General features: G+C 38.7%; 1 protein-coding gene across 1 annotated transcript in view; it reads right to left on the minus strand.

Moving 5' to 3' along the window:
* Nucleotides 1-18,177, minus strand: part of LOC110457742 (eIF-2-alpha kinase activator GCN1-like) — a 59,045-nt gene that overhangs the window by 8,429 nt on the left and 32,439 nt on the right. Inside the window, exons 32-47 of the mRNA XM_021509130.1 lie at nt 18,022-18,136; nt 17,300-17,479; nt 16,148-16,368; nt 15,240-15,447; nt 14,530-14,726; nt 12,687-12,876; nt 12,385-12,455; nt 10,179-10,394; nt 9,265-9,429; nt 8,848-9,009; nt 8,143-8,235; nt 6,049-6,192; nt 3,831-4,100; nt 3,327-3,443; nt 1,232-1,462; nt 290-483 (exon numbers count right to left, since the gene is read on the minus strand). Of these exons, the coding sequence (XP_021364805.1) occupies nt 290-483; nt 1,232-1,462; nt 3,327-3,443; nt 3,831-4,100; nt 6,049-6,192; nt 8,143-8,235; nt 8,848-9,009; nt 9,265-9,429; nt 10,179-10,394; nt 12,385-12,455; nt 12,687-12,876; nt 14,530-14,726; nt 15,240-15,447; nt 16,148-16,368; nt 17,300-17,479; nt 18,022-18,136 (2,774 nt within the window). The remainder of the gene's footprint in view (nt 1-289; nt 484-1,231; nt 1,463-3,326; nt 3,444-3,830; nt 4,101-6,048; nt 6,193-8,142; nt 8,236-8,847; nt 9,010-9,264; nt 9,430-10,178; nt 10,395-12,384; nt 12,456-12,686; nt 12,877-14,529; nt 14,727-15,239; nt 15,448-16,147; nt 16,369-17,299; nt 17,480-18,021; nt 18,137-18,177) is intronic.

Raw genomic sequence — 18,177 nt, forward strand, 5'->3', positions numbered from 1 at the left:
ATGGTGCAAGTTTGGTTGGTCTGGCACTTATAGTTTCAGAGAAACTAACTGAAATGCAAAAACTTAATGTTGACGCCCCCGCCGCCGCAGTCACAGCAACACCTAAGTCTCACTTCCGCTACTTCGTGGCAGCAAGACAATAAAATTGTGTGAAGATAAAACTGGCAGAAAATAATTTTCTCAAATCGGGAATGGTTGTTAACAGACTACAAATAAGGGTTGATAATTTCTAGGGCATCATCTATATTAAAATAAAACGTCCCCACGAGGAAAAGAAATTAATCTTTACTTGATGGATGAGTCGGAGGTGTTCCTTATGCCGGTATGGAGCTCTGTAAACAGTGGGTCCACTCGTACATGTATCACAATTAGTCGACCTAGTGCAGATGCCGCCTTCAGGCGTACAGCGCGCTGGGGGTCATTCAGTGCCTTCAAAAACGTTGTCTGTAGCTGGGGCAGGAATGGCTTCAACTGCAGGCCAACCTGGATATAGAAACAATGCAATATAGGATTCATACTGTACAAGGAAACAACATGATAATGTATGTTAGGAAATTCACCACAGTTCAATTTTCGCCGTTTTCCGTAATGAGGGCAAATTATTCGATAGTGAATCTTAATACACAACATACTATACATAGCCATAAGATGTGAAGGGCGACATCAAATTTGAGTGAATATGGATTTTTATCAGTGAGAAAATTTGACTGAGGGAAAGTGTCATGTAATACGGCATATAATTGAACACAAACATATGTAACTCCACAGAGACAGTTAAACAGCACTATGTGTAATTCATAAGGAATAGGGAAACAACACTATAGATAATTTAATGTAGACAGGAAAATAACACGATTAGTAATTCAATAGGGATAGGGAAATATGATATTTATCACATTAAATATCATTTTTCTTTCAGTACATCTCATAGATTCTGTTCAAGCAGGTTTTCTGATTTTGAATGTTGAAATTTTGAATCACTGAAAAAATAACTTTGTTTTAATAGTTATATTACACTCTATTTCAGGAAGTTAAATACTCTGTGCATCTTTCATTCACAAAATTTGACCTCGAAACTTTAGCATTTAGCAATTGTGGGAAAAGCAGAATAAATGCAGATTCTACTAAAGGAATGGGATGCTCAGACCAGAAATGATATCTAGGGCGGTCACCACTGTAAGGGGAGGGATGTTCTTAATAGGTCAAATGTAGTGTGTAATCATTCACCGACCTTGGCAAGTAGTAAGGTCAACGTTTCCAGGACGGCGACCTTGACCTGTGCAGAGAAGCGGTCACCAAGGATACGGATAAGGGGTCCGGTGATATTGACAACGGATGGTTTCAGAGCTTCAGGACTAGTCAGATGGATCAGCTCGCCAAGTCCATTGGCGGCTACGGCCTTTACATCCTGTGACCCGTTCAACATGCCCTCCCGGAAAATAGGCAGCACAGGTGCAATACCCTGGAATGTATAATAGACATAGTGAAAATCCTCTACATCATCAGAAAATACAGTCAACATATTTATATATTTACATCTCTCCCTTCTTAGTAAATTAGTAATGTGCACCATAGAATATGTTCCTTACCAATTGCATTCATATTACCGTATACGCCATCAAAATGAAGGTCAATCCTTATATAATATCATAGGTAAGAAATTAGTTTGCTATAGTTATGGTATTTCTTGAAAAGATTGTGATGTTTGTTTAACCATTCCTTGTCAGAGATTACATATTGGGAATCCAAAGAGAGACAACAGATTATTACTGAAACTAAATCTCTCAATCCATTCTTAAACACCTCAGTTACTCAAAAATGAATTTCCTTGACCAACTGTAGATGTATGATTGTGCAGGTTGTGGGTTATATTTAACTGCACAAGGATGTGCCATTGCTATGGAGATGGTTTGGGAATAGAGATCATGTTTTATGTACAAGATGTTGGATCTATGTAGAGTAATAAATATGTACTGTGAAATCAGATACGAGTTCTTGGATAAAGGTTAGTAGGTTACCCACAATATCAACGTAATTAACCCTTTCACCACTGTAGACCCTAATGGACTCATCCTAATAAATGCATGGTAGAGTCCACTAAAGCTACCTAGGGGTGAAAGGGTTAAAAACCCTGTGAAGGTGAGTGATTTCACTGTATTGTGCATGTCTTGGTCATAAGTAATTACACCATGAATATGTTGTTGCTATGGAGATCATGTGGGCATTGTGATAGTGCTTCAAAGGGGTGGGAAGTGGACTTTGTATTGAGTGTCCGTTCTATAGTTATTGAAAGGTAGTCTAGTGGTAGGACACCGGGCTCGTGACGGAAGATTGCATGTTCGAGTCACGGCACGGCACTGTGTTGTATCTTTGAGCAAGATACTTTACTCCGCTTGTTCCAGTCTATTCAGCTGTAAATGAGTATGTGGTGGGGCAGTGCTAGATTTGTTGAATGCTAACTGTTAGCGCCGAAATGGCAGCTCCGGCTGTATGCTCCCCAGGGAGTTGAGAAAGGTATTGGCTGGTTGCAAAGGCCCTATAACCACGGATGATAATGTGTGAACCGCTTTGAGACGACCTACGAACTAGGTTGTGACTAACCAAGCAATAATAACCTCAAATTATTATTATTATTGCTTGGTTAGTGCTGTGGCGGAGATGGTGTTGATAGCTGTGGCAGAGAAGGTGTGAGTGAAGTGATAATTGTAGTGTGAGCAGTTTCTATGTGGGAGGACAGATGACAGCTTTGTGTGATGTAACTAGGGTCGAAGTATGCTCTGGTATTCATTAAGAACAGACAGCCAGAGCAGGCCAAAATGACTGGTTCAGTTCTGTTTTTGGCCTGTTCAAATCACCTTTTTCTTAAACATCGCATATGTAGTTTCACAAAAGTTGGCCAGTAAAACAGTAATTTGGTCTGTTCAAATAGAAGTCACTAATATGGTCTGTAGCTGACACAGAATGATAGAATAGTTCCTATCAGCCTGAAATTGAATTTTAATATTTGATATGTGTCTTCTCTGCTACTCTGTATAAAGTTAGAAAATTAGAAATCCCAACACACTTTAAGTAGTCATGATGTGGAGTCTGAGGTATGATGTGGAGTCTGAGGTATAACGGATTTTCATAGGATAGTTCCTATCAGCCTGAAATTGAATTTTGATATTTGATATGTGTCTTCTCTGCTACTCTGTATAAAGTTAGAAAATTAAGAAATCCCAGTCCACTTTAAGTAGTCTGAGGTATGATGTGGATTTTAGTAGACCCTACCATGTATTGATCTAGATGAGCCCATTATGGTCTACAGTGGTGAAAGGGTTAAGTACCTTCTTTGGAATGCTGAACCCTGGCAGCTCCTTAGCTCCCTTTAACTCGGCGGCGGCTAACTTGATGGCGGTCCTGATGTCTTGGATGTGTTGTAGCATCTCAGATACGTCCAGTTTCTGAAAAAAAGTACACAAGTCAAATCTGCTTTTTGTAGTAAATAGTTTGAGAGATTAGAAAGAAATCCATGTCTAGTGCCTTAATCATTCTTTGATTTTAATGTAAAAACTTTCGTAATGAATCAATTTCCATTTGATTTCAATGTGAATAATATTAATTTGGTAATGAATCATTTTCTATTTGATTTCAATGTGAAAAACATTGATTTGATAATGAATCAATTTCTATTTGATTTCAATGTGAAGATCCCTCGACTTTTTTGTCATAAATGTTTTGTGGCTTAAGTTATGTTATAAATTATTGTACATTCATCATACAAGCTGTTAATTAATACCCGATGCATTTTTTGCTTAAAAACATATTTGTGAGGAAGTTGCTTGCATTACCTTGGTGACTGTATTGAGACACTCCCAGCTGGCCAGTAACACTTTACTTTCTTTCCGCACAAACGACGCAATAAGACCGCGGAACAGATCTGTCCGGTAGTCTGAGTAATCTGTCTGTGTCTTGTCACAGAATGCCTGTAGAATGACGACAGCTGCACAGCAGAGGTCCGGCGATGGGTTCTTGATGGCAGCCAATAGTTCCTCCATGATGGTACGCACGCCCCTGTCATCCTGGACGGACAACACCACGCTCCGACAGTACTCTAGTTCCTGTACACATCACTAATATTTTAATTCCAACATTATTTGTTTAAACATCTTTTGTTATTTTTACCGAGGTCACTTTAACACTTTGAATTAGTTTACCCCATTAGTGTTTGCTCTCTCATAAATTTGGAATGGGATCTTTTTTAACCAATTGGAAAGAAAATTTTCAGGAGTAAACAGCAAATTTTGGGAATTAGGCATATATTTGAAATAGTTTCAATTGGTAATGGAGCCAATTATCGGCCTCAAAAGCTCCCAAGAAAAAACCCACACGTTTAATTGCTTATATTCTTTACAGATTAATCAGTTGCCAAAATATAAATATAATTATGTCAATAATTAAGTGGAAGAATGGAAAATTCATGACCAATCAAAGTCTTGAGTGAATTTACCTTTCTTGTGATTGAGGGGAAATGCGGGGAATTTTCATCTCAATAAATAAATTCAAAGTGTTTAACTCTATTTCATGAGATTAACACTGAATCATACCTTCCTAACGGTTAATAACCTCACATCTGTAATTTTTGTGATTTTGTATATCTTACAAAGATTTTGATTCCACAGAACATGAAAATTTAATTTCTTAAATATAGGAAGAAAATTGCTCAGGTTTGAGGGAATTATTTAACAAATTTCCAAGCTGAAAGAAATTTAAGAGATTGGGACTCATTTTCCCCCCAAAAATTTAAGAGATTGGGACTTATTTTCCCCCAAAAATTTAAGAGATTTGGGACTTATTTTCCCCAGAATTCACCCATAAACAGTGAGTAATGACATTTAATGTCCTCGCACTTATTGCTACTTTCATAAACCACCCCTTTCTGAAACAGACTTATTCCCCGACTACGTTTACAGAAAGGTTGAATCAAGGTATACTATAGCTAAACAGGTAAAAGTCTAGTTCTGCCTCTAACTACACCATGAACCCTTTGAACTCATCATCAATAGGGGAAGGAGTATTACACAACTAGGAAGTAGAGTTTGCGCTCATAAGCTTAACACAATTTAAATATGATGAAATTTTTACTTCAGTTTTTACATCCTATTAACAGCTATGGCCATTTAAGGACGTGCCAGGTTTTGGTGGTGGAGGAAAGCTGGAGCTCCCGTAACCCCCCACCGACCTACGGCCAGTACCTGGCAACTGCCCCACGTAGGTCTCGAACCCGCGACCCAGTGGTGGAGGGCTAGTGGTAGCAGAATGTCAGATGCCTTTACCACTTCAACCATTTTGTATTATCTGTATTGACTTTCTAAGTACAGGATGTCATCATGTGTTATATCTCGACTTAAACGATCCTTTAATGAAATAACACATGATCACATCAATTTTCAATATATCACCCATATAACATCATAGGTAGATCATAACAATGTCCTAGTCCTCACCTACTGGAGTGATTTTTGGAATGGAAAGATTTGTTTTTACATTTATACAGCAAATATATTGGAGACGAGACTTCTGAGCACATTGGCATGTCACTGCAGGGACTGAAAAAGGCTTGAACCTACCTATGCATTGTGTGCCAAGAGCATTGTTTGGGGTGTCGCTTTTGAGAGTCCCAAGACTTTGTAGTTACCTGGGCCAGTGTTCATGAAACCGTTCTCATGCTCAAGCATAGATTCTGTGTTCAAACCAACTTTCTTGTAACTCGCTTAAATCATGTCAAACGATCAAAATGTCAAATGCAAACCTTGAAAACAGTATTCCGGATCAAGTTTCTTCAATTTTTCCCCCAAATCTTTGGCAAAATATGATTTGTTTATGAATTTATAACCAGGACAAGAAATTAAGCTAGAGCACAAAATCCATGCTTGAGCATGAAAACGGTTTCATGAATACGAGCCCTGGTAACTACAAAGTCCCTAGACCTTGTAGTTACCTGGTCTTCATCTGGAATTCAGCGTTCCTTGGGATATAACTATAGGGACTTTCAAAACTTTGACTCACCTGGGCTTCTTCTGGGGTGCCAGCCTTTTCACTGAGCGTGTCCATCAGGGCAGGTAGAATCCTGGGAAGGTGTTTAGTGAGGGAATCGCCAGCCACAGACGACAATAGGGACAGAGCTTGTGTGTTCACGGGAGGGGTCACCAGCTACAAAACAAGGTCAAGGTCACATGAATTTCCAAGCGAAATCTGGAGTATTTAGGGTGTCAACTATTACCTCATGTAATTTTCTTCAATTTGGCCAGAATATTTTGGGACTTGCATAGTTAACAGTAAAATGCATTATATTAATGAAAAATATAGTTTCTTCTCTTTATGTCAATTTTCAGGTTCTTTCATCAGACCAAAACGCAGCCATGCTATTGATAAACAAATTGTCATTTTCAAAACCGGCCAACATTACCTCTATATGAGATAGTATTGTGAATATTAAGGAAAACCCCTAAATATGTATTGATTTGGGTGTACACTCATTACTGACCAAAAAAAAATATGAACATTCTTATGCAAAGTCACAACAATGTCCTGGCATAAAACGCTGTCATGAACATTCAATTCTATAGCAAATTTAGGTTGTGTAGCAAAATGCTTAGGTCTATAAACATGTTTACTGGTTAGTAGAATAAAGGCGAAAAAGTGATACATTTTCAATTTTAAAGCAAAACACAAATTTATGGTTAATCTCGCATAAATCACTACGTAGCTATTTTACCTACTGTAAACCTGTTATAACTAACCCTGGGCAAATTAACTGTACTATAGATATGTGGAACAGTTTAACCTGTAATTCCTTACCAGTGAACAAAAAGCGAAACTATATTATAATCAAAATGCATGTTATACTTTACGGTAATTGAAACAATCTTAAGTTCTCCAACTTTTTCAGTTTCATTTTTAGAAATGTCCATTTTTTAAAATTCTTATTCTGAAAGCAATCGTTTGAAAAGTATTCTCTTCTGTTAGTAAAACCTGCAAAAATTGTTCAGCTATTTGTCAAAATTAAAAAAAAAAATCTATAAAATAATAAATAAAATAGGAAAGAGTAATCTCCCTTGATTTTAGATTTCAACGCATTTTCTGAAAATACTAAAAATCTTTATTTTGTTCACTAGAAAAAAATACCAGAAATGCACTAGAATCTACAAAATAACACAACACATAATTAACTCAACAAGAAAACTGATATGCAACTCAACTTTATTCTTATGAAATGCAAAACATTTATATATGTTAATTGACAAAAGTCAAGAAAAAAATTCTATTGAATAAGTGTAGTATATATAGCACCCTACAACCCCTGAAGTATTGTGTGTGGCAGTAAGGCTTGCTTTAGGGGTAACACACAGAATACACTAGTTGTTCTATCTGCCCCTGGGAAGGTCTGAGACAAAAGTCATCAACCCTCGAGAAGGGGGCCTCCTGAACAGGAGGGTGGGACACCAGAAACAGGCTTGACCAGGTACCTCAGGCACAGGACCTCCTATGTGGAGGGATGCCATGTAACTGTGTTTCAGTTGGAAATAGCCCATGACTAGCTATGTAAGTTCAATTTGCAAGGTGGCCTAACAGGCCATAACTCGATTCAGACTACTCTACTGCCACATCTTCTTTTTGGCCTTTTTCAAAACCAGACGAAGAGAGATATACGATAGCGTTGTTTTCCTTTGAATTCAATATTTTGTGAACAATATATTTATTCCCTTCCATAAATATTTCCATGCCAATACATAAATCGGAAAGAAGATGAACTTTTAAATTCTGAATATCCTACCACTCGCTACATCCTAGTCTTGGTGTTGTATTTTTCAACGTAATAGAAATTTTCATCACTTTTACGTAATTCCAATACATACCATTTTGCCGTTAAAAAAGAACGTTCATGGCACAAATATATAAATCACCTGAGAGAAGATAAATAGTAATCAATTGTGTGGTACAATTATGTATACCACTATTAAAAATCTCATTCTAATGAGGCAAAACCATATCAATGAACTACACCTCTAGCGATGTGGTCCCAATGGTGCAGTCTTCATCTTGCTTTATATTTTTTCATCTTGTTTTGAAAGTTTTGAAAGTTTTGACAGAAGTACTCACTTGTGGTACCAGGTAAGGCATTACTACACGACTCTTCACGGTCATCACTTGCTGTAGGCCGTCCAATGCCTGGTCGGACAGGTCCGGGTCACGCTGGCAATCAAAATACAAAATTGCTTTAAGAATCCAACAGAACAAATTTGAATTCTAAAAATATATTGATCTGCTTATGTTAATTCATTCTGTCCAGAAAATCATCTCCGACCTACATGATGATATCAGATAAGGGACACAACTCCTATGAATATTATTGAAATTAAAAAAAGGCAATCACAAGCACACAGCTAAACTATGAAATATGATCTTATCTCAGGTATCCTTATACTTTAATATAAAGTTTCTGGGTCAGGCTGTCAATCAATTTACAAAATTGCTTTAAGAGTCCACGAGAACAAATTTGGATTCTAAAAATATATTTATATGCTTATTAAGTTGATTCCTTCTTTCCAGGTAAGTTATCTCAGTGCTTCGGAGAAGATCAGAAAAGGAACATAACTCCTATGGAAATCATTGAAATACAAAGTTCAACTGAAATATTAAATGTGATCCTGAAGTATGAACTTATCTGAGATATAGTCATACTTTTATATGAACTTTGAGGAAAGTCTGCTAAGAAATGATGACAGCACAGGCAGGACAATAAATCCCGATGTGACGGGACACAATGAATATGGGTAACACTATATGTCTGCCATGGTACCATACCAGTTTATTAAGGAGGTCGGGGAGAATCTCGTCCAGGGCACGGGGCCCAATGTTGGCATGGAGACTGTCGAAGGTGTGGGCAGCAGCCTCCCTGACCTCGCCAAGGGGATCGACAAGTGCACGACGCACAGTTGGAATCAGACTGTCAGCATACACAAGTACCTGGGAACACAATAGCATTAGGTAAGATTCTTTAATAAACAAATTTCATATTGAGGCTCATCATATTTTTCTATAGTTTGTTTTAATCAATGTTAATTAGAAAGTTATATTTATAGTTGATGTCCGAAACATTTTGACTACTGAAGTATCTTTTGTTCCTTCTGTTTGGACACAACACAATGTTTTTTAATACACAATTCAGAATAAAACATTTAATAGAACACAATCACACAGATCTTCAGAGAGAAGACTTACATGCTCTTTACTGGTGGATGCCATGATCTCTGTGAGACCAATACACACACCCTGTCTCTGGTCGGCCCGCTCGGAGCCCAAACCTCGCTCTAGTATGGGAATAATTTCTGGTAACACTCGCTCTCCTAGCTTCTTCACCAAGTCTCCCAGGGTTCGCGCTGCAACCTGAATACAGAGTTCAAAATACATTCACATACCATAATTATCCTACAATAAGCCTAGGAGGCAAAGAAATAATCTCTAACTCAAAGTAAGGTAGTGGGCTTATTAAGGGACAATAAAGCAGCATTTGTTGGCATTTATACTGAACTGTAATAGATATTGATGGGTTTGTTACCAGGCAGACAACGTTATATATATATAAATTGGTCTAATGGCCATGTGCAATAGAATATTTCTGAAAAGAATTGCTGATTTTTTTTTAGCAGTAGTGATAGATTGTCAATTACTTGTTGTCATGGACACTTTTTCTTCCGAAGGTGTGCTTCAAACAACTCATTCACGAAAGAAAATTAAACTATAAAATGTATCAAACATGATACCCGTTTCATTTTTCAAATGTGCTTTAACTAAGATTTGCTGATACTTGAATCACAATCCACATCACTTAAAGCCAAAATATAAATTGTATAGCACTTTTCACAGGGGTTTTGTATCTCCTATATTCATTGCATAAAAACGTGCCAATTACAAACCCAGCCAATCTGTTATTCTTCTGATAGACTATTGGTAGGACTATTGTCTTATAATGGTGTTTGGTGAAAAAGCCCACATTTTAATTTCAAGAACAGCACAACAAATATCTGATCTGGTAAATGTTAAGAACTGTACAGTATCTCACGATGTGTGACTCGCAGTAAATTCGTAGGGAGAAGACGTTCCTCCATTATTTCTGCTGTTATGCCCGGACTCACCTGTCGTTTGTCGTGACTTGTACTGGCGAGACAGCCCAGTAGGAGGGTAAACAATACAGGCAGAATCTCACGGAGGGTCTGCGGTGTATGGGACACGATGATCTTCCACACGTGGAGTGCTGACTGTCGCACCAATATGGCTGTGTCCGATCGGCCCATGTACAGTCCTGCCAACACACGGTCTCGTCTCTCCTTCCCCAACGCTCGCATGATGGCCTGTAGATAAAGTTACAAACTTGTTAATGGAAGTGAAATTAAATCTCTGTTAACCCTTTCACCCCTATGTCACTTTAATAACCTCTACCATAAATTGATCTGGATGAGTCCAATATGGTTTACAGTGTTGAAAAGGTTAATTCTTTCCTTATTATAGTTAAATGTAGCAGTATATAGTCAAATATAATAGACAAATTGTTTTGTAATTGTTATATTTTCTTTCTTCATTTTTTTAAAAATATTACAGAAATAAAATGCAAAATAACTCCATAAATAAAACAAATATGTTTGTTCTGTGTGAAAGCTCAATTTCAAGTTATTCAAGAAGTTACTGTGATAAACTGACAAAATAATCAGAATTTAACATTAAAATACATCTATTCTAAAATATTAGCCCTGCAGAACTTAAAACATTTCTCTGGTACAAAATTTTACAGTTGGCTGATACGCCTATGCCCTGCTTTGACCATCAATGTACATATCAGAGAAACTAACTTAAACACAAAAACTTAATGTTGATGGAGATGCTGACAAAGTCAAAGGACCATGAAAGGTAGGCCGCATCCAGCATTTGATGCTTGAGATGTTGAGATGTGCTACCTAAGATGCATGTATGGTCTAGTTTGGTTGGTGTAGCACTTTTAGTTTCAGAGAAACTAACTTAAACACAAAAACTAAATGTTGACACCATCGCCGGAAAAGCAACACCTAAGTCTCGTTTCCACTTAGTAGCGGCAAGACAAAAATGAGTGAAATCATTTCTTGTTACTGTTCTCTGTTTTCTAATTTCACTGCTACCATGGAAACCACCAAATAAATACACAATGAAAACATTCTGTTACACAGAATCAGATGATATTTAAGAAAACAAATTTGACGTTTTATCTCATGACACTGATTTATATGGCCTCCAGTTATGGGCTTCATGACATCAGAAAATTATAATCATTACTGTGATATCCCCAATTTTTTTTTGGTTTTTCAATTTCGTTGATTTTGTGAGTACACTTCATCAACTTATTAATAGGTCAACAAAGCAATTACAGGTTTGACATAAAGCTTTCCCCCTATGAGTGAGCAATTACAGGTTTGACCTAAAGCTTCCCCCCGTATGAGTGAGCAATTACAGGTTTGACATAAAGCTTTCCCCCTATGAGCGAGCAATTACAGGTTTGACCTAAAGCTTCCCCCCCTATGCGTGAGCAATTACAGGTTTGACATAAAGCTTTCCCCCTATTAGTGAGCAATTACAGGTTTGACATAAAGCTTTCCCCCTATTAGTGAGCAATTACAGGTTTGACATAAAGCTTTCCCCCCTATGAGGGAGCACTTACAGGTTTGACATAAAGCTTTCCCCCTATGAGGGAGCAATTACAGGTTTGACATAAAGCTTTCCCCCCTATGAGTGAGCAATTACAGGTTTGGCATAAAGCTTTCCCCCTATGAGTGAGCAATTTCAGGTTTGTCATAAAGCTTTCCCCCTATGAGAGAGCAATTACAGGTTTGTCATAAAGCTTTCCCACTATGAGTGAGCAATTACAGGTTTGTCATAAAGCTTTCCCCCCTATGAGGGAGCAATTACAGGTTTGACATAAAGCTTTCCCCCCTATGGGTGAGCACTTACAGGTTTGACATAAAGCTTTCCCCCCTATGAGTGAGCAATTACAGGTTTGGCATAAAGCTTTCCCCCTATGAGTGAGCAATTACACGTTTGACATAAAGCTTTCCCCCTATGAGTGAGCAATTACAGGTTTGACCTAAAGCTTCCCCCCCTATGAGTGAGCAATTACAGGTTTGACATAAAGCTTTCCCCCCTATGGTCATTTTTGGGCGATCACAAAATTTGGGACCAAGTATGACATCTCAATAAAACCCCAATAAGTCCTATTGGGAAATGTATAGTGACACGATAAAATGATTTGAATAGTAACACTGTGTACTGTTGTATAAATACATACAAACAAAGAAAATTATTCAAGGCCTTCATTACCTTTGATGATGATTCTGTACCAAAGTTGTCATCGTCATGAGCCGTCTCTGTTGTCATCTTACCGGTGACACCTGCAAGCAGAGTAAATCAACAATAACATTGATAATAATGTCAATATATTTCTGTAGTCTGTTAGTGTTTTATGCCCCGTAGACTTTTCTCCAATAGGTATGTATTACACACACCAAGTTTTAATTCAAACTGCACATATTTTCAAAAGTCAGCCCTACTTGTGATCAATGTCGTTTCACACTTTGTTTTTACTATACACAGTAGTAGCTGTATTGAGAATAAGGTATTACCTGAGATACGGTACAGAAGATCACCCAGTAACTGTACCGAGGAGAATCGGATCCTCCAGTTATCATCAAACAGGCCTTTCTCCAGCTGGGGTAACAAAAGTTCTATGGCCGTGTCTGCGTACACATTGATGATCCTCTGGCCCGCCCTCAGAGCTGTGTCTCTCACATACTCCGACTCATCTGCCAATGCCTGGAATCAATTAGATATACTATGTACTATTAAGATGAAGGGAAGAATGTCTGAGCCCTCAGTGAAAGATTAACACAAGCTTTCTTTATTAAGTTGAGTCTTTGACTGAAAAATGTAATGAACTGCACATACATATAAGTATAAATAATTCGAGGTTCTTATATACCACTTTATCACAACCTAGTTCCTTGGTTGTCTCAAAGCGGTTCACAAATTATTCACTCTATAAAGGACAACCAACACCTTAAGGAACAGCAGGATGACGGGATGTGAACTTACTTTGAGGATGTAACATGAACTCACATTTGTCATGGAAGGGACGATGGGCCATTAACTCCCATGAACTCACATTGGCCATGGAAGGGACGATGGGTCATGAACATGAACTCACATTGGCCATGGGAGGGACGATGGGCCATGAACTCCCAGGAACTCACATTGGCCATGGAAGGGACGATGGGTCATGAACTACCAAGAACTCCCATTGGCCATGGAAGGGACAATGGGTCATGAACTCCCATTGGCCATGGAAGGGACGATGGGTCATGAACTCACATTTGTCATGGAAGGGACGATGGGCCATCAACTCCCATGAACTCACATTGGCCATGGAAGGGACCATGGGTCATGAACTCCCAAGAACTCACATTGGCCATGGAAGGGACAATGGGCCATTAACTCACATTGGTTATGGAAGGGACGATGGGTCATGAACTCACATTTGTCATGGAAGGGACGATGGGCCATCAACTCCCATGAACTCACATTGGCCATGGAAGGGACGATGAGTCATGAACTACCAAGAACTCACATTGGCCATGGAAGGGACAATGGGCCATTAACTCACATTGGTTATGGCAGGGACGATGGGTCATGAACTCACATTGGACATGGAAGGGACAATGGGTCATGAACTCACATGGGACATGGAGGGACGATGGATCATGAACTCACATTGGCCATGGAAGGGACGATGAGTCATGAACTACCAAGAACTCACATTGGCCATCGAAGGGACAATGGGTCATGAACTCACATTGGCCATGGAAGGGACGATGTGCCATGAACTCACATTGGCCATGGAAGGGACGATGTGCCATGAACTCACATTGGCCATGGAAGGGACGATGGGTCATGAACTACCAAGAACTCACATTGGCCATGGAAGGGACAATGGGTCATGAACTCACATTGGCCATGGAGGGACGATGGATCATGAACTCACATTGGCCATGGAAGGGACGATGGGTCATGAACATGAACTCACATTGGCCATGGGAGGGACGATGGGCCATGAACTCCCAGGAACTCACATTGGCCATGGAAGGGACAATGGGCCATTAACTCACATTGGTTATGGAAGGGACGATGGGTCATGAACTCACATTGGCCATGGAAGGGACAATGGGCCATTAACTCACATTGGTCATGGAAGGGAAGATGGGTCATGAACATGAACTCACATTGGCCATGGGAGGGACGATGGGCCATGAACTCCCAGGAACTCACATTGGCCATGGAAGGGACGATGGGTCATGAACTCACATTGGCCATTGAAGGGACAATGGGCCATTAACTCACATTGGTTATGGAAGGGATGATGGGCCATGAGCTCACATTGGTTATGAAAGGGACGATTGGCCATGAACTTACCTGAAGAATAGAGGGGATGATGGGTCCTATGTATTCCATAAATTCTTTGCCAAACACGGAGGGTAGGTAGATATACATCATGATGTAACCATCGCGAGCATGGGACGGGATGTCAATTCGCTCTGCTGTCTGTATGATGCCTGGCATGAGTCGTTTCAGTTCACCCAAACCCAGACCACCAATAACTTCACTCAGACCTACAAAAGTAATTAACATATTAATTTTAACATGTTTAATGACTCACACTATTATTCTGACATCACAATATACACATGGAGGATCAATGTTTGTTTGGAAGATCCTGTTCAAAAAGAACATGGAGGATCACCGGACATAGGTTATAAGGATATAAAGGAACACCTTGCTTGCATTCTGATACATAAATGTAACTTGTTACAGCATCTTCTATATAGTATTTTGATATTTGCACAATTCAAATGAGAAACAAATTATGATTTGCTTTGCTTTTTATTAAAAAAAATCAAGACCCACTCAATTCATTCCTGCATGAACTTGACCTTAGCTAGATTAATTATTCAAATTTGAATTTTCATATGTGCATATTTCTGTATCGATTTTGCAAACATTTCTATGACAGTAACCGAATTCTATCTGAAACTGTGGTGACAAGATTATACAGTATCATTTTATCTAAGTTGATGTCCACAAGGTGACAGATTAGCCAGGTTTCATTATATATTTATATATACCTTGTGCTGCTCCCGATCGGTCGACAGAACTGCTCTCAGACTTCAGCGTGTCCATTAGCCACTTGAGTAGCTCGTCAAACTTGGCCCCTCCCATTCCCTTCACCATGGCTCCAAGCGCACGCGAGGACACGGTACGCACCTCAGGGACGGGGTCCAACAGGGATTGTTGTAGACCAGGGATCACCTTCTCTATATAGGGGTCAAGGTCCTGGGGAGTAATCATTATTTATTAATTTTCTGTGTGGATTATATGTGCACAGTTCATCACATCACAAACATTAAAAACTGTAAAGACATATTAAAACAAACTACAATTTTTATATAAATCCTCAAAATATTGCTAATCTTGTTTCATCTTGTTTCAATTTCGGTCTAGGAAATGTTGGAAATTTACGGTCTATGTTGAATGTTTATGCGAGGGTGTGGCCACTTTTACGACAGCCTATGTCCAACATCTCCCCCTTGATACAGCCCTGTTTATGACACTGTAAGTCAGATTTTAGGTCTTAGGTATTGCAATAGTGTACATTCTGATGTTACCTTCTAGGTAAGGTCCCCTTAACGACAGAATATATATTGGGACATTTACCTTGTGTTATAGCAATCTTCCCAACAATCTACTATGAACATTCACCCTGATATTACCTTCTTTCCTACATTTTGTTTTGAACATTTACCCCTGGGTTGTGCGTGTGGCCCTCTTTCCAACAGTCTATTTATTTTGAATGTTCATCCCATGGTATATGTACAACCCTTTTTATAACAGTCTATTTTTAACATTAACCCCAGGTTTGGTCATCTTTATGACACCAGGGGCCTGATTTGTAGAAGTATTCGCTGTAAAGATGACATGGTACATGCATGGTCCCTTTCCCAGGGTAGCAATAACAGAAGATTGTTAGCTGTACCTTCTGATCTGTAAGAGAGTACATGTTGCCGATGATCTGGGCGGCCATTTTCCTGGTTTCTGTATTGCGGTCCTGGAACGCACGCTCTACGACAGGCATGATGAGAGCCAGGGAAGGTGCGTCTATGAAATGCACAAACTTGGTGTCCAGTAGAGTTTGTAGACACACCGTTGTCTTTTTAGAAGGCTCTTGTAACGCGTCCAGCAGGTTTGGTACAATTTCTGTTCAAATACAAAACATTCAATGCATTGTACCATACTGTCGTGATTCTTGGACATAGTAAATGTGCAAGTTTCATCGAGTCACTGCTGTGTGAAAACAATGTTCTTGCCCAGACAGTTTGTACATATACCTTACATTCCTGCTAAATGAACCTTTTCAGTGTTCTAGGACATAGTGTACTGTGCCTCTATTTGCTTTATGAGTTACTTAATGTTATTTACTTCTACACAAAATATCATAAAATGTTGCAAGGAGATATATCAAGTAAAATGAAAAACAACTTGTAACATTCTGTAATTGTTGCCAGGATATATCTAGTAACAATCTGTGACTGTTGCTAGGAGATATCTAGTGACATTTTGTTACTATTGCCAAAATATATCTAGTTACATTGTGCAATTGTTGCTAGGAGATATCGAGTAACATTCTGTGACTGTTGCTAGGAGATACGTAATAAAAATCTGTTACTATTGCCAAAATAAATCTAGTAACATTCTGTGACTTTTGCCAGGATATATCTAGTAACAATCTGTGACTGTTGCTAGGAGATATCTAGTAACAATCTGTGACTGTTGCTAGGAGAAATCCAGTAACATTCTGTGACTGTTGCCAGGATATATCTAGTGACAATCTGTGACTGTTGTTAGGAGAAATCCAGTAACATTTTGTGACTGTTGCCAGGATATATCTAGTAACAATCTGTGACTGTTGCTAGGAGATATCTAGTAACATTCTGTTACTATTATCAAAATATATCTAGTTACATTATATGACTGTTGCTAGGAGATATCTAGTAACATTCTGTGACTGTTACCAGGATATATCAAGTAATACTTAGTAACTCCTTCCAGGAGATACATAAGGAACATTGGGTAACAATCTCTAACTGTAACCAGGAGAACTAAAAGAAAGGAACCTGTGATAACCTACCCTGGATTTCCGGGTTCCTGATGACGGCCCCGATCTGTCGTAGAGCCTGAGCTCCCGCTTTCTGGACTTTGACGTGGGAGTCGGTGAGAACTTCGGACAGTTTTGGTACGATGCTTGGCAAGCAGGCAGACAGCTGTTTAGGTGCACAATAAGCCATGGCTCCCAACAGTTCCACCGCTCCTGTGATTGGTTGATTGGTCAATTTATCATTAATAGGTACAGCCTAAAATTGCCTTACGAGAAAACCAACATATAGCTCAAACTACGATACACAGTAATGATACAAACAAAAACAGAATGTCAATTTTGCAATTAAAATTTGCTTCATTTAAAAAATCACAAAATAGCTTAGATATTTATAATAAAATATAGAGTCTATCATATAGGGAAGTATGTTAAATAATGACAGAGTTTCTTGATACTGTAATATAACATATATTGTATCTGAGGAGATCATAGCGACACAATTCAACTTCCCCAACATATTCTTGTTACCTTAAGGCAAAACATTTGGAATTTTTACAGGAAATAAGACTATACCTGAACATAATACAATATGAAGTGTATACCATTATATGAACCATCTGACAAGTGTATAAAAACAGTAGGTAAAAGTATTTGTGAAGTATGTTTTTTTTTTTTTTAATCCGAGAAGTGGAACCTGAAAACTTATCCAGTTCCCATTGTTGGAATTCCGAAAGATATGTTTACTACACACGCACCTGCTTTGGTTCTCCAGGCGTCCTCTTCCAGTCCCCTCAATAACGAGGGGAGCACAAGTTTGACTCCATGGGCTGTTAACATCTTCATAACGGCTTTGGCAGTAAAGTCTGCTGCCTGGGGGAAAAACAACAAATTGGCATCAGATACATGTTGGC

This window comes from Mizuhopecten yessoensis, unplaced genomic scaffold (genome assembly GCF_002113885.1).
Source record: "Mizuhopecten yessoensis strain PY_sf001 unplaced genomic scaffold, ASM211388v2 scaffold9301, whole genome shotgun sequence".
In the NCBI taxonomy this organism is placed as follows: Eukaryota; Metazoa; Mollusca; class Bivalvia; order Pectinida; family Pectinidae; genus Mizuhopecten; species Mizuhopecten yessoensis.